General features: G+C 43.9%; 1 protein-coding gene across 4 annotated transcripts in view; it reads right to left on the bottom strand.

Annotated features, from left to right (window-relative positions):
* The window catches only part of Nhej1 (non-homologous end joining factor 1), a 90,637-nt gene that overhangs the window by 51,290 nt on the left and 16,099 nt on the right, over positions 1 to 23,248 (bottom strand). For all 4 annotated transcript variants that reach the window (XM_040753291.1, XM_040753293.1, XM_013113647.3 and 1 more), the window contains exons 4-5: positions 19,089 to 19,227; positions 18,249 to 18,307 (exon numbers count right to left, since the gene is read on the bottom strand). In XM_040753291.1, coding sequence (XP_040609225.1) covers positions 18,249 to 18,307; positions 19,089 to 19,227 — 198 coding nt within the window. The remainder of the gene's footprint in view (positions 1 to 18,248; positions 18,308 to 19,088; positions 19,228 to 23,248) is intronic.

Genomic DNA, 23,248 nt, shown 5'->3' with positions numbered 1-23,248 from the left:
ACTGAAGTTCAATGCTCCTAGCTGACAGAAATTTCCTAGAAATGTCTTTGTGTGTGTTGGGGGTGGTTGTTTGGTTGGTTTGGGGTGGTTGTGTGTGTGTGTGTGTGTGTGTGTGTGTGTGTGTGTGTGTGTGTGTGTGTGTGTTTTGTTTGAGACAGGGTCTCACTGTGTAGCTCTGGTTGTCCTGGAACTCACTACATAGACCAGGCTGGTCCTGAACTCACTCACAGAGATCTACCTGTCTCTGCCTCCTAAATGCTTGGATTAAAGGTATGTACCACCACACCCAACAAAGATGTATTTACTTTGATTTTATGTGTATGACTATTAACTCTCCATGTGTTGTATATTCAGTGCAAAAGTGGAACAGAAGACAGCATCAGATACCCCAAAACTATTTGTAGATGGTCATGAGCCACCATGTGTGTACTGGGAACTGAACCTGTGTCTTCTACAATAGCAGCAAGTGCTCTTAACCACTGAGCCAGAGTCTTTTTTCCAGGGTAGTTCATGCCTGTGATCCAAACACTCAGAAGACTGAGGCAGATGGATTGTCACAAGTTGGTGTTCAGCCTGGACTACATAGTAAGTACTAAGCCATCCAGGCCTATATAAGTAAGATGCTGGCTCAAAAAAATTAAAGCTTGAAAAAAAAGAAAGAAAAGACTCCCTCAGACAGATTTTGGGTAGGGCCACTAGGCCGACAGATCCAAAAGGAAAGAATTCCACTCAAAAGATTCTTTTTTTTTTTTTTTGGTTGATTTTGGTTTTCTGAAACAGGGTCTCCCTATGGAGCTCTGATTGCCCTGTAACTTGCTAAGTGGACCTCAAATTTGCTATGATCCTCTTTCATCAGCCTCTCAAGCCTAATCTGACACACCCAACTCACAAAGTCTCTAAATTCTAGGATGATGCTATTTAAAGAAAGAACAGATCCTGGGTGCTGTGGCTTGCACTCTAATCCCAGCAATCTACTCAGGAGGCTGGAGGGGAGGGTCTTGAATACAAAGGCAGTCTGAGCAACACAGCAAGATCCCATATCTAATGAAGTATGAACTGCATGATCAGAAAACTGGTGCTGATCTATGAACTGAGGTATGATAAGATACGGAAGCTGAGCATAAGTCGTTAAACACTTCTACAACAGTTTGGCATTGTCATGACACCAAGTGTATTAGGAGAACTCATCATGTTCAGAGGACTTATCTCAATGAACATCTATTGAACAGTTTGGGTGCTGCTGAACTTTACAAGCTGTGGGACTCATGCAACCTATCATTTATGTACAACAAGACCACAGGTCAGATTATTTTGAAAAGTGCTTGCCAATAGGTCCTGGGTATTAGGCTAATTCCTCTTTTCCTTCATTCTGGGGTCAGGAGAGAGTGAACCTGCTGCCTTGGGTGAGGACAGGAAGCTGTTCCCATTAAGTCCCTGCCTGTATGGGGTGAAGAGGAGGGCAGGAGTTGGTGGCCAGGTTATCAGGCAATAACAAACTCAATACCCAAGCACGCGACTTCCAGCAATGCAAGGAGCTTCCTTTGTTTTGAGAAAACAAGAGCTGCAAGAAGCTTCTCCTTGACACGTTCATGCCTGGGACAGAGGAGCCCAACCTCCCCCAACACACAAATAGGACGGATAAGCCAGCACCCTGACCACAACCCCTGTTTGCTTTGCCTTTTCCACCACTTCCTCAGTTGGAGGGCCACTCTGGGGCCATAGGTAGCTGGCAGCCTAGGTCACAGTCAAGAACTTCACCCCCAGTGACCCAGTACCTAGTCCACACAACTCTTCTAATGGTCTCACAGCCTGTGTGCTTTCCCTAGCATGATATTTTTGGTCTCAGGACAAAGATTCTGGCCCCTTCTCTGGGTCTTCAGGTAGACTAAAGTTCAGCATATCTCTCTGATGAAGACCATGACATGTCCTAGCAAACTAAACCCCAAGCACTTATCCAAGTGCAAGAGGTACAACTCTTGACATTTCACCAAAATATTCTGAGCATGGATTTGTGTATGGACATGTGTGTTTATGTGTTCATGTTGTGAAAACTTGAGTGAATATGCACATGGGGGTCAGAGGTCTCTGCCAGGTGCCTTCCTCTGATGCTCTCCACCTTATTCTTTTTTAAATGTTTGAATATTTATGTGTGTGTGTATGTGTGTGTGTGTGTGTGTGTGTGTGCGCGCGCGCGAGCGCGCGCAGGCACGTGTGTGGCACATGTGGAAGCCAGAGGGCAATTCTCTGTAATCAACTCTTCTTCTACCATGTGGGTTCCAATGATCCAGCGATCTAACTGCAGTCATCAGGTTGGCAGCAGATACCTTTACCCTCTGAGCAGTGTCACTGACTGTCTACCTCATTTTAAGACAGGTTCTCTCAATGATCCTGAAGCTCACAGACTGGCTAGGTTGATTGAGTTCCAGGGATCCACCTGCCTCTGCTCTCCTGAGACTGGATTACGACATGTGCCACTGTGCCTGGACTTTGACATGGGCACTGAGGATCCAAACTAAGGTTCCTGGCCAATGAGAAGTTCAGCCAGTCAAGGTACCCACTGCCAAGCATAACGGCCTGAGTTTGAAGCTCAAATGGTGGAAGGACGGATCCAAACCCTCAAGTCCTCTTTCATCCACATGTGCCCCTTTCTCCCACTTCCACACACAATAAATGCATGCAAGCGCAGGTTCTCGTGAATTTGTCTGCTGTCTCCACACGTATTTCTGTTACCTAAAGAGTCACTGACACAGTTAAAGTATTGAAAACAATGCGTCAGTTGTTTTGCTTTTGGAGATGGGAGAGGAGTCTCTCTATGCCGCTCTGGCTGTCCTAGAACTCTCAGTGTTTACCATGCTGGCCTCAAACTCAGAGGGATCTGCCTGCCCCTACCTCCCAAATGCTAGGACTAAAAGCATATGCTACTATGCCCAGCTGTACTTTTTCTTGATGAAAAACACTGTCAAATCTTCCAGGCTTCTAAGGACTTGACTGGAGGGAGGTGGCTGGAGGAAGAAGGCTTAGGACCAAACACCAAAAGCATCCAAAGACACCTGGAAGATTCTCACTCTTGAGAGTGTAAATAGAGTAAGTCTTGACATTTCAGACTCACGTGAAAGTGCTACCTCAGGCCAAAGACTGCATGACTTATCTCCCCCCCCTCCCACCCCAGCCCCTAGAAGCCAAGAAGCAAAACCCTTGGAGGCCAGCAACCCTTCCTCCCACTCGGATTAATCAATGGCTCTTACTCTATACTGTGCCGGCCCAAGAGCCCAAGCATCTCTGAAGACTCGTTTGTCCAGTAAGAGGAGGGGTGTGGGGGCGGGACTCCCCCCACTCCAGGCCTCTTTTGTGCCAAAGAAGGAGGAAACAGAATAAGCAAAATAAAATTCATAAAGCAAAGCAGTAATTATGGTGTGGTCAACAAGAGGCAGCTACTGAGGCCCATCATTATGTGGCTAAATTTAACGCCCTGCGAGGCCAGGGGAGCCATGCGCCCCGGGCACCGTGTGTCCACACAGACGCCAGCTCTGCCACCTTCACCCGCTCAACAGCCGCCAGGGTTGCCAGAAAGCAGGTCACAATTTTTTTTTATAGTCTGTTTACTAAGATGCTGTTTTTACTGCCGGCGCTTCTCTCATTTTATCTTTTTCCCTCTTCCCCAAACAGACTGGCCTGTATTTTCTGTCTTGTTTTTTTTTTCCTCCCTCTCTCAGTACTATTTTCAGAACTCTAATTTTATATGGTATGTCCTTTTTTTTTTTGTAAATATTTGCCATAACTAAGCCAGGCACATCCAGTTTAAAAGACTCCATCCCACAAAACATCAGACCTTTAACGATATGCATCTCATTAGGTTGCCTCATGAAAGGGAGTATAGAAAAAAAGCAATTTACAGACTCTCTCACTTTTTATATCTAGAGACCTATATTTATATGCGAGGACAAGCTGAACACTGGCACTGGGAGCCCCGATAGGAGTAGCACAATGACCATTTGATTCAGGCTTCCAGTCTCAGAAGCAGTTTTAGGAGAGTCCAACTCATGGTCTGTATATTGCTGCTGGCCCACTCAGGCAGTTCTGAATAGTCAGTACAGACAGAACATTCCCTGGTCATTAGGGTCTCTAGGATTGGGGGAATAGAACTCTAGATCCTAAACTATCCAAAATATAAGAAAACAACAAAAGGCAGAAGGCCACAGATGTTTGGTTCTTCTTTGGCCAATAAAGTGACAGAAAGGCAGCTGTGAGTTAAGAGAGGGATTCTTTCCAAGTTAGAGCTTCCACCCCGCCCACTCACTATCCAGGACTTCTCTAGACCGGCAAAGCCCCAGAAGTGAAGTGAAGGGGAATTTCTCACTGTACGTGTGAGGTTCAGTGGAAGTTGTATAACTGAATCTGTATTCTTCCCTAAAGGAGGGCACAACATCCAATAAACAATCTCCAAACATCTGTGACACTTTTAAACGTAAGATATGATCAGAAGAGTCTTCATCTTCAGTGTTTTTAATAAAAAGCAGGGGAACCACAGGGAGCAAGGGGCTAGGGAGATGGCTCAGTTGCTCAAGTGTTTACAAGGACCAGAGTTTGATCCCTCAAACCCAAGTAAAAAACCAAGGGCAGCAGCATATGCTTGTAATCCCAACACAGGGATAGGCAAGCTGGCCAGCCAGTCTTGATGAATTTGCAAGCAAGGGGGAGAATGAGTGACAAAAACACTCAAGTTGACCTCTGGTCCCTCCACAAAGATGTGCCCACATACAAAGGCATGTACAGACACATACTGACTCTGACAGAGCAACAGTAAAAAGGCCCATTATGAGAAAACCTCTTCTGGCCAAGAGACTAGAATCTCTAGAATGGTAGAGTTGGGCAAGTTGGGCAAGTCAATCACCTGGCCAAGGAACCACCCCTCAGGAAGATGAAGCCCCCTAGGAAAGTGGGTTCCCCTTAATCTATGCCAAGGAGATAGGTAGAAAATTAGCCTTTTATCGAAAATTAGCCTTTTAATGAAATAATGCATTTTCCTTCTCAGAGTTCTCACCCCTAGAATACCTCTTACATAACTGCAGACAAGCAGCTTACATCTGTCCACTTTTCAAAGCTACCCAGAAAAGTGCTACATCCTTCCTTTCTTCCTTCCTTCCTTTCTTTCTTCCCTCCTTTCTTTCTTTCTTCCTTTCTTTCATCTCTTCTCTAAGCAAGCTTTCTCTGTTGGACTTTCTTATCCTTCCTCTAAAGCTTCCTTTGCCAGCATGTGGCTGCCTGCTATCCTGCAGCTCACCTCCATGCAAGCTTAACTCTCACGACACTGACTTTCTCTTTTTCTCCTCCACTACCTCCTCCAGGCAATGTGGAGATTTAGTTTGCCTGCCTTGTAGTTTTTCTTTTAAACTCCAGTAAAATTGTTCTGAAGCTTCATTCTTCTTTTTTTGTTTTTGTTTTGTTTTTTGTTTGTTTGTTTCGAGACAGAGTTTCTCTGTATAGCTTTGGAGTCTATCCTGGCACTTGCTTTATAACCAAGTTGGTCTGGAACTCACAGAGATCCTCCTGTCTCTGCCTCCTGAGTGCTGGAATTAAAGGCATGCACCACCACCGCCTGTCCTTGAGCCCATTCTTAATTATTTTATTAATGAGATCAAGAATATCAAGGGGGGGGGCTGGAGAGATGGCTCAGAGGTTAAGAGCACTGGCTGCTCTTCCAGAGGTCCTGAGTTCAATTCCCAGCAACCACATGGTGGCTCACAACCATCTATAATGAGATCTGGTGCCCTCTTCTGGCATGCAGGCACACAGGCAGAACACTGTATACATAATAAATAAATAAATAAATAAATAAATAAATAAATCTTAGGGGGAGGGCTGGAGAGATGGCTCAGAGGTTAAGAGCACCGACTGCTCTTCCAGAGGTCCTGAGTTCAATTCCCAGCAACCACATGGTGGCTCACAACCATCCATAATGAGATCTGGTGCCCTCTTCTGGGGTGCAGACATACATGGAGGCAGGATGTTGTATTCATAATAGAATAAATAAAATCTTTAAAAAAAAATCTTAGGGGGAAAAAAAAAGAATATCTCTGATTTCCCTGGTGTCATCTAGTTACCATTAAGGGATGCCCCAAATTTCTGATGACAGTACAAATGAGAAGGGAGGTGAGCCTAAGCATGCAGTTCTGGTTACTTGGTACCTGGGGTACAGTTCAGGAGTTCAAGGACACCTCAGGCAACAGGCTTCAACTGAAGATAAAAAGGAAGGAAGAGATAGAGGAGAGAAAGAAAAGAGAGGAAGGGAGGTAGGAGAATGGGCTGGGGTAGGAAAGAAATACATGGATTGAAGGCCTTACCTGGGAGTTGAAACGACTCAGTGGGTAGAGTACTTTCTGTGTAAGCAGGCGGACCTGAGTTTGAATTTCCATCACCATGTAAAGGCCAGGTATACTCCCCACCCCATGAACAGGGCTGGCAGGGGCAAACTAGTCCCAGGGGTCTAACATCTTTAACCTGGTTTTCATTAGTTCATTTAGTAATGAAGACACTTAAAGCCAATTTATTAGTTACTACATGGAAGTTATGCTCTTCCAGTAACTGAAACATCTTCAGGGGTTGTTTTCCCTGGAAATTGAATATACACTGTGAATGCTACTTGTTAAAACCAGCAAAGGTAAAAGGTAGCAAACGACTTTAGGGAGAGTTCACATACATTGTGTGAGACAGAAATGTATGCTACACTGTATCAGTCTTTCCCAAGATGCTAGACACATAAATAGTTATTTTTTAGCTCATCTTTTCTCTGTTAGTACATGCCCCCTAGACACACGAAGTAAGTTTTTCTTAAACTGTATGAGTATTAAATTGAACAGCCTCATCCTCCTCTCCTTCTAACCTCTCAATGGAATACTGCCATTTCCACCAACTGCTCCTTCTTTATTCAGTTAGCTCTACTATTTAAGACAGGGACTCACAGTATAGCCAAGGCTAGCCTCAAACTCATGGCAATCCTCTTGCCTCAGCCCCTCCCCAATAGCCAGAATTATAGACAATGAGTACCACACCTGGATAACTAACTGTTCCTTTGTCCTTTTTAATTTTTAAAATTACACTTATTTTTTATTTATGTGTACATGTATGTGGGCAGGTGTATGCCACAGCACATGTGTGGAGGTCAGAGAACAACTTGTGGGAGAAGGTTCTCTCCTCCCTCCATGTGGGTCTTGGGAGTCAAACTCAGGTTGTCAGACTTGGCAACAATGTCTTTCCCTGCTGAGCCATGTGACCAGCCCTCAATCCTTTCTTCTTTAAATCAGCATCTCAAAGTGCTGCCCCATGCCTACCTTTACCTACACTGGATTGGAAAGGGCTCTAAGAGGCCAATGGACATTTAAATGGCTCAGACTTTAAGTATAAAATCAACTGGCCAGCCAGGTCTACAGAGGAAGCTCCAGGATAGCCAATGCTACATAGAGAAACTATGTCTTGAAAAACAAAACAAACAAACAAAAAACTAACTGAACCAAATGAGCCCTTGAAGAACTCCCTTAAACGATCAGATGACAGATAAGGCTGACTGTCCACCTGACTAGATCTAGAATGTACTAGGAGACAACCTCTGGGTGTGTGAACATGTCAGAGTTTCTAGACTGAGGTAGGAAAACCCTGTCTGTGCTTCCTGAATGCAGGTGTAATGTGAGCAGCTGCCCCAAGCTCCTGCTGAAACGTCTTCCCCATCACAATGGACTATACATTCAAAATGTGAGCCAAACCAAATTCTGCCTTTCTTACAATCCTTTGTCAGGAAACACTTAGGAAACAAACAAAGAGATTCTTATAACACCAGCACTGCTGACACAGGAAAAACTCAGTGTGTTGTAGGAGTGCAGAAGAGGAAAAGGGGATCATTCAGACTCTAAATTCTGAATTCTGTCCTTTCCACTGTTTCTTCTACAACAACACTACTACTACTACTTCTCCTCTCTTCTCTCTCTCTCTCTCTCTCTCTCTCTCTCTCTCTCTCTCTCTCTCTCTCTCTCTCTCTCTCTCTCTCTCTCACACACACACACACACACAAAATCAGGCAATAATTTGACCTTTTTTCTGTACTTATGGGGATGGAACTCATAAGCTTACACTTGTCCCTCTTTTTATTGAGTGATCAATTAGATGCCATCAGAAAGGAGTCTTAAATTCTTGAATGAAAAGATGGCATTGGGGGAGAAGTTGGAAGTATGCATAAATCTAGTCATCTATGTTCAAACTACCATCTGTCCCTGCATGTCCCATCCATATACCCCAAAGGCAGTCCCACAAATCCATTTCCCCATACTTCCCCATTCCCTTCACCAGAACACACTCCTCATTCCCACATTTCTCCTTTGCCTTCAAATGCATGACATGATTCTGATTCTCCCTATATTATTTTGGCTAAGCCACTTTTCTGGCTCTCTCATTTTTTTGTTGTGAAAATTCTCTGACAAGAGGTCTACACTAATTATCTCCATTGCCTTATTGATTGATGATCCTTTTGAACTGCCTGCAGTTTGCAGAGACTGTCCAAGGTCACAAGTTTCCTAATGATCTGCCCTTTGCTGGTTATTCTCTGTGGTGTCCTTCCTACCTGTGGCACTGTGGCTCATCCTCTCTGGTGAAGACAAGAGCACAGGATCTGATTCAAGACAAATAAGAGCGGATCAGCTCATGACTTTATTAAGTGAACCACTTCCCTCCTGACCCTCTACTATTCTACCTTTAACATGAAGACAATAACTGTGCCTGGGTTTCTTGTAAGTGTTCTGTGGTAGTTTAACTGAGAATGGCTCTCATAGGCTCATCCATCTGAATACTTGGTCCCCAGCTGATGGAACTGTTGGTGAAGTGTGGCCTTATTGGAGGAGATGTATCATTGGAGGTAAGCTTTGAGGTTTTGAAAGCCGACCCATTCCCAGTTAGTTCTCTCTGCCTTGTGATTGTGTCCCAAGATATAAGCTTGCAGATAATGTTCCAGTGCCATGCCTGCCCACCTGCTGCCACACTCTCTAACACAGTAATCATGGCCCCACCCTCTGAAACTAAGCTCCCAATAAACTCTCTCTCCTATACATTGCCTTGGTCATGGTGCCTCTTCACAGCAAAAGGAAAGTAATTAAGACAAATTCAAAAGTGGGGTACAGAACTAAATAGAGAATTCTCAATAGGGGAGTCTAAAATGGCTGAGAGACACTTGAGAAAGTGCTCAACATCCTTAGCCATCAGGGAAATGCAAATCAAAACAACTCTGAGATACCATCTTACTCCTGTCAGAATGGCTAAAATAAAAAAAAAAACACTGAAGACAATTTATGCTGGAGAGGATGTGGAGAGAGGGGAACACTCCTCCACTGCTGGTGGGAGTGCCAACTTGTACACCCACTCTGGAAATCAGTATGGAGATTCCTCAGGAAAATGGGAATCAATCTACCACAAGACCCAGCAATTCTACTCTTAGGCATATACCCAAAAGATGCAAATTCATACAACAAGGACATCTGCTCCACTATGTTCATAGCAGCATTATTTGTAATAGCCAGAACCTGGAAGTAACCTAGATGCTCCTCAACTGAAGAGTGGATAGAGAAAATGTGGTACATTTACACAATGGAGTACTACTCAGCAGAAAAGAACAATGGAATCTTGAAATTCGCAGGTAAATGGATGGCACTAGAAGAAACCATCCTGAGTGAGGTAACCCAGTCACAAAAAGACAAACATGGTATGTACTCACTCATATATGGATTTTAGACATGAATCAGGATAGTGCCAGTCTGCACTTCCACTGGCAGAGAGTCTGGGAAACAGGAAAGAACCTAAGAGAGATATGCATGGTACCCCAGAGAAGATTGGGAACACGGCGAGGGGTGGGGGGGAGGGAGTGGGAGCTGGGAAGAAGAGAAGGGGAGAAGAGGAAGAGAGAGTAGGTCATGGGGGAACAGGAAGGTTGAGTGGGGAGTAGAATAGGGGGAGAACAGGATGAGAAATACCATAATAGAGGGAGTCATAGGTTAGAAGAGAGATCTGGCACCAGTGAGACCTCTAGTGATCTAAAGGGATGACACCAACTAGCAAGCTAAGCAATAGTGGAGAGACCACCTTAAATGCCCATTCCTGATGATGAACTTGACATCTACACTATATGCCATCCTAGAACCTTCATCCAGTGACTGATGGAAGCAGAGGCAAACACCCACAGTTAAACACTGAACTGAACCCATGGAACCCAGTGACAGAAAGAGAGGAACGATGAGCAAATTGGCAAAGAAAGGGCTGGCAAAACCAGCAGAGACAGTTGATCTGAACAGGGGAGAGCTCTTGGACCCCAGACTGACAGCTGGGAGGCCAGCATGGAACTGATCCAGACCCCCTGAGTGTAAGAGTCAGTGAGGAGGCCTGGGCAACCTATGGGGCCCTGGGCAGTAGATCAGTGTTTATCCCTGGCATACAAATGGACTTCGTGTGTCCATAACACAAAGAGGAATGCTCTCTCAGCCTGGACTCTTAGGGGGAGTGCCTGGACCCTGCCCTGAGTGAAATGACAGACTCTGGATATCCCCTATGTGGAAGGAAGTGGGGATAGGGTGGGAGGCTGGGGGGGATTCTGGGGGGGGTGCGGGAAGGTGGGAGGGAGAGGGAACTGGGATTGACATGTGAAGCAAGCTATTTAAAATTAAAGTAATTTTAAAAAAAGAAAAACAAACAAACAAAAAGGGAGTTTGAACAGAAGTGCCCTCCCTCCTCCCTGGATGGGCAATGGTGCTTCCAGAAGACATGGGTTATTAAATAAAAAATCTCAATGTCAGGCATGGGATAGACCTTATAAATTATTGGTTAGTGAGGCCCCAGAGGCATACAGAACAACACAGGTCATTGCTATCATTCTTGGTTGCCCACCACAACTAGATTATAAAACCTGGTTACTGAAGACACCAATCTCTTTGGATGAAGGACATAAAGAAATCAACCTTGAACTCATCAGGAAACTTGTTCCCTAATGGCTAGTTCACATTGTGTCAGAATGTACTATGCAGGTTGCTGGGGAGAAAAGGCATCAAGGTTTTTAACTAGACCCTGCATACTATACAATATGCTTGGGTTGCACCCAAGCAATCTACATCTACCGGTGCAATAGTGACATGATAGTTATGGAGCTAACCAGCCACTTCGTGAGAAACTATGAGCTAGAACTGATTAGCTAATTGCTCCTAGATTTCTGAGGTAGCAACAGAAATGCCAGTAAGGAGGCCAGTGTTAACAACAGTGAGATTTTGGGTTTTTTCTATTAGGTAGAGCTTCTGGCACTTTCTGAAGGACTGGATATAGGATGTAAGAGAACAAAAACCAAAGGAGACTCAAAGGTTTTTGGCTCAATTAAGTGAGAGGATGAAGTTTCCTCTTAAATAGGAAGGTGTTGGGTTCTTGGAAAAACAACTTGGGATGTAAGACTATGACTTCAGTTTGGGACATAGTGAATATAAAATGTCCATTATTATATTTCCACATAGAAATATTAATTAGTTTGCTATTTGTATTTGTTTTAAGACTTCTGCAGGTTTGTTTTGTTTTGTTTTGTTTTGGAACAGGGTCTTACTGAGTAGTCTAGGCTTGCTTTGTGCTCACTTTATAACCCAAGCTGACTTCAAACTCCCTGTCACCCTCTTGAGTTCTGGGACTACAGCATGTACCACCATGTCAGACTCCCATTTGGAAATATTGAGCAAACAGTCTGAAGGTGTAGAGGAAGATCCAGTCAGGGAATACTTAAAGTCATGGGACTACTCAAGATGAATGATAGTGAGGGGGAAAGATAAGAAAACAAAGAACAGGAGCTGGAGAGATGGCTCAGTGGTTAAGAGCGCTGGCTACTCTTCCAGAGGGCCTGGGTTCACTTTCCAGTACCCACATGGCACCCACAGCTGCATGTAACTCCAGTTCCAGGGGATCTAACGCCTTCACACAGACATACATGCAGGCAAAACATCAATGCACATAAAATAAATAAATATAAAATAAAGACTTTTTTAAAAAAGAAAAAACAAGGACTGAGTCCTATGTACTCCAACAGTTCAGCAAATGAATGGCAGAAGTTTGGAGAAGAAATAAACAAAGAGGTAGTGAAAAAGAGAGGAGAGGGTTGTAATGTAGAAACCATACTAAGAAAGAATTTGAGCAAGGACCCTGCCACATCCCTATAATTTCAAACTTTGAAAGTCTAATGGAAGAAAATAATGAGTTTGAGGCCAATTTGGCCTCATGGTGAGACTGTCTCAGAAAAAAAAAGTGAGGAAAAAGACTTACCAAGCACCATACAGAAAAAATCTAAATAGAGAAGGGGTGGCCAGTTCAATTTTCACTGTCTCCCTTCTTGCTATCTAGATCCTCCCAAAAGACAAATATTCTGGCAGAGGGTTATAGGAATAAAACTATGCCCTATTATGCCTGAAAGAAGAGCTGGCTAAGGGAAGGAAAAATCGTCACAGAAAACCCACAAAGGGATAATAATACCCACATAGGGTGGGAACATTGAACAGGACAAAAGAAGAAAACGCCAGCCAATGAAGTGAGATGTGTACAAGTGGGAAGCTGTCAGCACTTTAGAGGTACAAGTGCAGGACACAAAAAGGTTGGCATTACAGTGACAGAGGGTCAGGATAAAGAAGTAAGCAGGACCAATCACGAATAGTCTGTGTAGCAACAAGGAGTTTGAACTGTATCCTGCTACTATAAACCACTAAAAGATGGTAAGCAAGAGAGCAGGACAAGCAGGTTTCTTTCTCAAAGTGACTGTTCTGATGAATTCAACTGGGAAGTAGACAGGGGATGACAGGAAGACGGTTGATGATAGTTACTGAGCCATAACTGGAAATAAAGACCAGGAGGAATGTAGGAATGCAGGTGAATTCCTAGTTTCTAGCTTAGAAAACTGATTGAACTGATGGTTCAATTTGCCAAGGTAAGGAATACAACAAAAGCAATGGGTTTGGAGAAGTACATAACTCATGTGGAACATGCATGGATTGTGATGATACTTATGAGATATCCAAAGACGCAGAAAAAAATGTGGGTCAAAGCACATGGTGTTATAAAACTGGCTCTCAGAGGCTCGTAGGGATGTTGAGACAACCACACAGAAGAAGAATGGAGAATAAGACCATCTTGTATGGGAAACACTCATTTCCTGAGGCAAGTTAAAAAAAAGGGAGAGCCATAGCCATGCAAAGAAAACAAGGAGAACCCCCTGTGGATGTACCCAACAGGACAGTAGCTTCCAGGGTGCCAGTCTCCCCAACTTTCCTCAGTGCCTTTGACATAAACTCAAACGTAGGAAGAGCAGCAGTGGGTATCTTCTTTCTTTTTTTAATATTTTACTTACTTTTATTTTATATGCATTGGTGTTTTGCCTGCATATATGTCTGTATGAGGATGCCAGATGTGCTGGAACTGGAGTTACAGACAGCTGTGAGCTGCCATGTGGGTGCTAGAAATTGAACTCAGGTCCTCTGGAAGAGCAGCCAGTGTTCTTAACCACTAAACCATCTCTCCACCACCCCTGGATATCTTCTTTATATAAGTAATGCTCTAGAATAGGCTGGAACCAGACTATGCTATGGCTACATTTAGGATACTGAGTCAGATCAATGCTAACTATTGCCATCAAACATAATATAGCCGGAGAGTATCTAAGTGTTCGAGACATTCAGAATACAGCAATAGGAGTCGTTGGTGTGCTGGACCCCCACCCAGAGAAAGCGTACTTCGTGCAGCTGCCCAGGTTTTGGTGTCAAGGGCTGATTCCTAGCCAGAGGTTGCCAGCTGCAGAGGGAGGGGCTCTATTTTGGGCTGCCTGCTGTCCCTGAGCCTGGCCAAGTCTGGTTTGAGCAGCATGCAGCCCCAGTGACTCACACACCCATGCAAACCGCCTGTGGCTCAGTGGCATGGCCTCAGAAAGCCAACCACAGGCCAGCTCCCTCCTCACCCCATTACACTGGGATAAATAAATAAAGATTCCGCCAGCAACCGCACAGCCTGATAGCAACCATATGGAGAAAGAAAGGCATGGACAGGGCCAGGGGAAGGAACTCCCTCCAGCAGAACAGCCTGCAAGGAACTACACCAGTCCATTCACTCTAAACATTGTCTTTAACATAGTCATACTGCCATGTATAACAGTTCCTTGACTTTTCTTCCACTTCTAAAGATGTCTCTAGTCTTGGGCAAACATAAGGATACATAAGGATAACCTTAGCCTACATAAGGATAACCCAACAGATACCATTATCCAGCCCTGAACCATCAACATTACTGTGAAGAGTTCTAGTATGCCAAAACTAGAGAAGACATTTTAAAGCATTGGACAGGGGTTACATTCCCATCTTTTTGCTTTAATTCTTGCCTTCAGAAACTCTGATTTAGCCGGGTGTACACCTTTAACCCCAGCACTCAGGAGGCAGAAACAGGAAGATCTGTGAGTTCCAGGCCAACCTGGTCTACATAACAAATTTCTCCTTTATTTGTGTCACTAGCGATTGGTGTCCATACGTTCTCTAAAAGAGAAGTTTATTTTTCATTGCTGTATTTCTTTGATTGTTTGTTTGTTTGAGAAAAAGTCTCTATATAGCCCTGTCTGGCCTAGAATGAGCCATGTAGACCTCTCTTAAACTCACAGAGATCTGCCTGCTTCTGTCTACTGAGTGCTGGGGTTAAAGATATGTGCCCAGCTAAATCAGAGTTTCGTAAGGGAAGAATTAAATAAAAAGATCAAATGTGGGGAAGTAACTCCCAACCAATGGTTAAATATCTTCTCTAGCTTCGTTATCCCAGAGCTCTCCCTGGCCTCCTCCCTTGTGCTCTGTGAGCCTATGGCCTCTTGCCTAGCAGTATTTCCAGTAGGAACAGAAGTGACCCCAGGCCCTGACTGGCACCGCCCTCTGACACTAGCCTGGCCTCCTTGCCTGCTCATCCCAAACTGTCCCCTGGTTTGTTTATTTTCTATTCGATGTTGCTTATTTTGATGGTACATCCTTTCAGTCCAGTCTCAGGTGACCTCCTGACCCTGTTATGTCCTGTTTATAGGACCCCAGGCAAGCACAGTAACTGAAAAGATGCTGTAGCTCCACAGACCCAGTGTCAAACCTTTCCTTTCTAGCAGCTACATGAGACATTCTGAAGATAGCATAGGCACCCCAGGTCACAAGAATTCTCATCACCCAAGTGCTCATGATTCCCTTCACTGGTGTGTACAACCAGTTAAACTGATGAGATACCACAGGGATGGATGGAGACAGCCTTAATCATACAGACTTCAGCCACTTAACTGCTGGGGCTTAGTTTCCTTATTTTCAAAATAGAAATCTGAGACTGGTGAGATGGCTCAGAGAGCAAAAGAGCTCGTCACCAAGCCTGATGACCTTGATCCTCAGAAACTACATGGTAGAAGGAAAGAAATGACTCCTACAAATCCTCTGACCTACACACACACACGCTCACAGACACACATTTTGTTTTACAGGGTCTTGCTATGTAAGCTGCTTGGTACTCACTTTGTAGCTCAGGGTGGCATAAAACTCATGGAAATCCTCCTGCCTCAGCCTCTTTATGGACTAGGATTTTATAGGCTTGAGCCACACACCTGACTCAGATGCTACTACAACAATTCTGGTTCTCTGGGATCTGAGTAAACCATAGTCAAGACTTCAGACTTAAAAATATAAATGGAAAAGATCTGAGAGATGAATGATTGTAGTCTTCTGCTTTTGTTGTTGTTTGTTTGTTTGTTTGTTTGTTTTTTCAAAACAACATTTCTCTGTATAGCCCTGGATGCCCTGAAACTCACTCTGTAGCTCAGGCTTGCCTCTAACTCATGATCTGACCTTAGCTTCCCAAGAACTGGGACTGCAGGCCTGTGGTAACTCACCAGAGAAACTTTTATTTTTACACACACACACACACACACACACACACACACACACACCAACACCCTTCTTGGGATGGCACCTGATTCCACATGCTTCCTCATACAATTCTACAGGGCTCTCTTCCCTAATAGCATGAAAAAGATGAGCCTTCAATTTTATAAATGAGATAATAGTGGTTCTGAGGGAAGTGATTTGTTCCAGGCTATAAAAATAAACCTTGAGCATAACAGACTTCCTCAAATACAACTCTAGTAAGAACCACTGTATCCATGGGACACATTGCCACAGTTTTCACAAGATCCCCTTGGCACAAATGTATTAAAATATTTATTCAAAAAATTATTAAGGCCCTACTACTTCTAGCCACTACCATCCATGTCAAGGATACAGAAATGCATTTGTCCAGTCCTTGATCTCAGCTCGTCACAGCTCAGTGCAAAAGAGAGTTACAGTCTTGGACATATAAACAGTACGTGGTACAGATCTAAGCCATAGAACTTTAGTAGCAGGAAAGGGTTCCTCTTACAAGGAAGATTTAGAAAGGCTTCCCAAGAAACTGAAGCTAATGCTTAAAAAGATAGAGCCGGGCAGTGTAGCGCACACCTTTAATCCCAGCACAGGAGAGGCAGAGGCAGGTGGATCTCTGTGAGCTCAAGGCCAGCCTGGTCTACAGAGCGAGTTCCAGGACAACCAGGGCTACACAGAGAAACCCTGTCTCAATTAACAGAAAGAAAGAGAGGGAGAGAGGGAGGGAGGGAGGGAGGGAGGGAGGGAGGGAGGGAGGGAGGGAGGGAGGGAGGGAGGGAGGGAGGGAGGGAAGGAAAAAGTGGATAAGGAGAAGGCACTGGGCATTCCTCACAAAGGGGAATGTATGCAAAGACACAACAAGCAAAAACAGCATTTGGGGAAATTAAGTCATTCCATATAGCTGGCACAAAAAGCACATAGAGTAAATGTGTAGAAGTTAAGCTGGAAAGGTATGAGGCAGGAGAATTAGCTTGGCACAGCTTCACTGAGTAGCTGGGAGAGACAACATGTCATCCCTGGACTACATTAACCTCCTTTCATGTTCCAATTAATAGAGAGAAGCCGGTGAGAGAAAAGTGACCTAGAAAATCTCCTACAAGCTACTGTTTAATAATCTCTTCCCCACACACAAAAACTAACACCTGGGGCCAGCAAGATGGTTCACTGGGTGAAAGCACTTGCCACAGTCCCCGGAAGCCACGTTGAAAGGAGAGAACCAACTTTTGAAAGTTGTAGCATGTGTGTCCCCACTCATGCACACCATTCACACACACACATAATAATAAATAAAACATGTTTACACCTTCAAGACTTCAACACTCCTCCTGCAGAACACGAGTGCTCCAGGACACGGATGGAACACGCACCTCACACTGTTTTTTCTCAGTGTTAAGACTCTGGGTAGGAGAGCTCAGAGGAAGAACTGAAGGTTCTCAATCAGGAACACTCACTTTATGCCTCTCCCTGAGGGAAAAAAATGCTAATCTTCCCGTTTAGAAAAGGTATGAGACATACTTTGTCCACAAAAAGCTTACAACTAGTCTAGATGGCAAAACAGAAATACAAACAATCCATATATAATATTCTAAAAGCACTGTCTACTTTGATTATTTTAATTTAAATGGAGCAACAATACTAAGGTACTACCCACATAACCAACAAGTTCCAGAAGAGTAGAGAAGGGAAAGACCAATATTGACTGGTATTATCAAAGGTCACTATTATTAATACTCCCACTGTTTGGCACTCAGTGGATATTTCTTTTGGCCAGGATCAATCCTTAGAAGGGAAACCTAGGCAGAAGCTTCTGACAGGCCACAATTATCTACTCCCCATTCATTCCTGTGCCAGTCCCCTTGTATAAACACTGTGATTTTCCACAGCCTACTGTGCCCGCAAGACAGTCCCCAAATGGTAGCCCTGCGCTTTTACACCTTCCTCTATTGCTGGATGCTAAAGTGGCTGAACAACGATTGAACGAAGGACCACCCTCTACCACACAATCCAGATCTCAACAAGCGGATCAACCTTCCCAATGTTAAAGAACTCTAAATGTCAGCCTATTCGCCAGCTTAACAGAGATGTTGAGTAGGAGAAGCCCACTTTCGCCTTTTCACTCTTTCCCCCCCATTCTCTACACACATCTCAAGCTTCATCAAACTTTCCACAGGCAACTTTTTCAGGCAAAGAGCTTTCCAACCACACAAGTCACCTAACGCCCAAAATGCAGGTTGCCACCCAGGCACTCTGCCCAAATTTGTAGAAGAGAAACAGCAAATACCCTACCTCTACCATAAACTGTTCCAAGAAAGAATTTTCTTCAAATGGCTCTGTCTTCAATCGACCTGTAATTAAGAAAAGATAGAGAAAGGAAATATGAGCCTAAGGATGGGCTTCATGCCTATCAGATGATAGGGAAGAGCCTAGAACTTCTAGGAAAAGAAGTCAGAGACGCGACGCCCAAAGAACCCTATGCCTGAGAGAGAAGGGTTGAGGGTATAGGACAAACAGGAGAAAACTGGGGTGATTAGAGTTTACTCTAGAAGATTTTCCTGCCACAGTGACAAAGGTTATGTAAAACTTTTTCTGAAACAAGAGCTGTAGAGGTTCCTCAGCTCTGGATCCCACATTCTGCTAACACAATTTTGAACAGCTGTTGGCCCTTTTTAAAGGCTTTCCTCCTCATTGTCCAGGGCATGTCTGGACATGCATGGCTATAGCTTCAGTCAGGCACCTGAGGCAGACAGAAGGGACATCCAGTACCCAGCTGCTAGAGTACCTACACCTGTCATTGAATAGAAAATTTTGTTTGTTGTTTTAGGTTTTCGTTTTGTTTTGAGACATGGTCTAATGTATGCCAGGCTAGCTCTGAGCTTACTATGTAGCCAAGGATAACTTCCTGTCCCTATCTCTTGAATGCTGGGATCGTATGTGTACACAGACACTCTCATTATGCAGTTCTAAGAACCAAACCCAGGAGATGGAGTATGCTAAGCTAGCATCTCACCAACTGATCCACACCTCTAGCTTAAGAAATATTTTAACGCAAATTATATTCCCCTTCTTCTAGGACCCTTAGACTACTTGAACCTCTCCCCACCCATTCTTCCAAGAATGCCCTCTTACTTCGGCTCAGCACAGCTCCACTCTCCTGGTAGCCCTGGATCTCTAGATCCTTCATCCGAAGCAATGCTGCTAGCTCCCTCCCATGACACTGCAATGCCAGGCTCACACCAATCAGAGGACGAATCAGATGCTGAGAGACCTTTGATGAAAAGAAGTATCAATTAGCCAACGGATGCTTGCAAAATACTCTCAAAAGCTGTACTAGCTACAGAAAAAAATACTCAGGAATAGACATTTTCACAGGAACTTACAATTTCATAGACAAGTAATTCATTTACAAACACAATAGTCAAATTTACATGTTAAAGAGACTCGGGAATTTTCTTTATGGCCCAGGTGTGGAATGGGAAGAATAAGAATAGACAGAAAATCTACAGTTCTGGAGAGATGGCTCAGTGGTTAAGAACACTGGCTGCTCTTCCAGAAGGCATGAGATCTATTCCCAGTGCCCACACAACAGCTCACAACTGTCTATCACTCCAGACCGGGGATCATGAACTCTCTATTTGCTTCCACAGGCCCCACATGCACATACAGGCAAAACACCTATACACACACAATATAAAAGAACAATCTTAAAAATAAATTAATAAAAAGAAAAGTTGAGAAGAGGGATGTGCTGACTCAGATAAGAGCAGGAGATTCAAGGAAACCCCAACAAAGGGGTATGGCTGAAGCAGCACACCAACAGGAGGAAAAAAAACAGCAGAAACATCTAGATATGTACTAAGAGCCATTTCAGGGTTGAGAAGCGTTCAGAGTTTCAACCTATTCCCACAAATACAGCAGAATTTGAAGTTATTGTTTAAAAAAAAAAGTTACCAAGAGACGAGAGTGGGGAGAAACCAACCAGCCCACCGAGCACTCATGCAATACTGTATGGGCACGCAGAACCATTTAAGTCACCTATGCAAGGAGTCCATTAGTCTGTGGCTAGAGGATGTCGTCAGTTTCTTTCGATCCCACCAGGGGCATGAACTAAAGGACACTAAGCAAAGAGATGCCCTAGATCCGGGGGTCAGCAAGCTTTTCTCGGCAGGAGTCAGATAGTCAATATTTTCAGCTTGTGGCCCACAGAGTCCCTGCCACAACTACTCAACTTTGCTGTTGCGGCATGCGAAAGCAGCCACAGACAATATGTAAACAAATGAGGTGGCTGTGCTCCAATATAACTCTACAAAAGCAGGCAGCAAGCCAGATTTGGCCTGCTGGCCATAGTACGCTTATCCCTAGCTATATCTAAAATAAGGAGCATTTTAGACAAGATACCCCCAACAGGGGCTTGAAATAAGGAGAAAGTACACAAGTATCTGAGGCACCAGGAAGACGTACCTGGGTCAGGATCCCAAGCAACCATCCCCCAAGCGGCCATGTTTTTGCTTCCCATTAAGTCTCTAGAGAAAACTAAAAGTGCAGCTTTGTGGCAGCTCAGGTTATAAGGAAAAGACTTTCCTATGTTTCTCTAAGATTCAGTCAGAAGAGAAAAAAGACTGGATGTGGAGGAATGAGTGGGCAGTAAGAGCAGTAGCTTTTTGTACCAGGATCCAAGAAATGTAGGTGTCCTGGCACAGGGTGTAAGGCCAAAGTCTAGTCCAGCTATAGATAATTTTTACTTTTTGTCACTGGCACATACCAGCCTGGTACTGTCTCCCATCCTAGGTCCTCAGGAAAGACTTAGGCCTCCAAGATGTACTGCTCAGAACCCTGGCTTTAAGGCATACCCTGGGCCTGTGAGGTGACTCAGCAAGCTGCCAAGCTTCCTGACCTGAGTTCACTCCCCCAGACCCACTGAGTAGAGGGAGAACTCACTCCGTTCAAGCTTTCCTCTGACTTCCACATGTACACTGTAGCACTCATGCACACACATAATAATTAACTCAAAACAGTGATTTTAAAAAACAAGTATTTAAAAAAATAAGATGGTCTAAGCTCAACTCTATGCCCTAGGAACTATTTTGATAAGTTTGGTCCCGGTCAAGGTAGATTAGAAAAACAGGCAAATAATTGTATGAAAGCCAATGGAGGTTTGGTGGATTGAGCTGAAAATAATTATCATTGCTAACCAAGCAGCCACAGTGGCCCTTTGGTGGCACCCCTCAAATAACAGAAACTCCTGATGTTAATAACCGGCCTCTCACCATGGTGGGCTGGGGAGCACCACATTTGAGGTGCTAAATATAACAACATGAAACATGGCAAGGAATAGTTTTTAACCAATGCCATGTCTACTGAAATAAGATATCATGGTCTCAGGCAACTGGAATGATCTATTAGACTACAACATCAATACAGAAAAAAAAGTGTTTTTTAATCAGGAAATATTTCAACTTTCCAAATAATTTCACACCACTCTGAATTCCTGAGCTATAATTCATTTCAAAGTTAGATGAACATTAAAATGATTTCTCTTGGGCCTAAGAGGATTTCTCTGTTTTTTTTTTAACTTAGATGAATGCTAGTTAGAAGTCCCCAAGATAGGTATTAATTGCCATAAAAAAGACTGGCATAAAATACAAAATAAAACAAAAGACATGCAACCATGTAGACAGATCAGTATACCTCCAAAGGCACAACAGGGAAAAACTATGCAGTGCTTTAGGTAAGGGACACCCTCTTTCATTCATGGAAGAGGGATATGAAGGCACGTGCTTCTAAGTCAATCCAGTCCATACCCACTGGGAACTAAGCTCTGAGGCTTCTGCCTTTGAAGAGCCTGTGATAGACCAGGAAGCATGATGGGTACAATAGAAGTTACTACTTGTCCCCAGATGGGGAAATACTTGTAATCCTACCCCCTAAAGTATTCTGATTTCCTGCAGAATGTTTGTGAGTCCTAGGCAGGGGAGAGTTGGCCCCATATGAGCTGTATCAGATATTACAGTGAAGCCACTGGCAGACTAGAGAATCGAGAGACAGATTCTAGTCTTGGATCTGCCAGCATCTCATACGTCCTTATCCTTTACAACAAGGAAAAACGTGTGTTGGAACATTTCCCTCACAGCCCCTAGAATCCTATGGTAAAGCTGCACATGTCCTTTTTTAATCACCATAAGCTATAGTAATGCTGTAACTGGCATTTGACAGGTGGAGAAACTGAGTCATAAATATCCTAGTCCTAATCCAAGGGAATACATGTAATCTTAAAGTAGAAGGGTAGATTGTGAATTTGTCTTCTGGATCCAAAGCTTGTGTTCTTCCTACCACTAAGAAACTCTGGGATGCAACCCCTAGAAATCATTAAAAAAAAACCACTGGTGACAAATCTGAAAGTGAAAATAGAGAATATCAAGAATTCTATTAGATGCACACCTGTAATCCCCACATGGGAGGTTGGAGCAGGAAATCACAACTAAGCACGGGCTGGAGAGGTGGCTAGGGGTTAAGAGCACTGGCTGCTGCTCTTGCAGAGGACATGGGTTCAGTCCCCAATGCCCACATGGTGGCTCACAACTGTCTGTAACTCCAGTTCCAAGAAATCAGACGCCATCTCTGGCCTCTTTGGACACCAGATATGCACATGATGCACATACATATATGCAGGCAAAATACTCATCCACATAAAGTAAGTAAATCTAATAAAAACTTAAACAGAAAAAGTAGGGAAAACAGTTATATTAGATACCAGAAAGGACAGTCAATAGAAAAAATGGAGCAGTAAAGAGAAATTTGTCACAAGTAGAGACAGACGCAGAATCACAAAGCAGAGACCCAAAGCCATACATATTCCACAGTTACCTCAGAGAATTAAGAACTATTAAGTTCCTTAGAGTTGATAACACATGTGATAGCTCACACCTGTAATCTCAGCATCTGGGAAACAGAGGCAGAAGTATTTCAAACTTGAGCTGGGCTAACAGCAACATTCCATCAAGGAAAAAGAAAAGATGGCCAACAATGTGCCTCAGCTCATGCAGTGTTTGTCTTTAATGTATGAAGCCCTAGGTTCAATCTCCAGCACCACAGAGAACCCGTGAAATCCCAGCTCTGAGGAGGAAAGAAGGGGCAGGGGGAAAGAAATTGAAGGTTTCTTGGCTACATTGTGATTTTGAGGATAACCTGGACTACATGTGATTCAGAAAGAGAGAGAGAGAGGGAGGGAGGGAGAGGGAGAGAGAGAGAGAGAGAGAGAGAGAGAGAGAGAGAGAGAGAGAGAGAGGGAA

Source organism: Mesocricetus auratus, unplaced genomic scaffold, assembly GCF_017639785.1.
Source record: "Mesocricetus auratus isolate SY011 unplaced genomic scaffold, BCM_Maur_2.0 Super-Scaffold_100010, whole genome shotgun sequence".
NCBI lineage: Eukaryota > Metazoa > Chordata > Mammalia > Rodentia > Cricetidae > Mesocricetus > Mesocricetus auratus.
The sequence above is the reverse complement of the archived record's forward strand: the minus strand, read 5'-3'. Positions and strand labels throughout refer to the sequence as shown.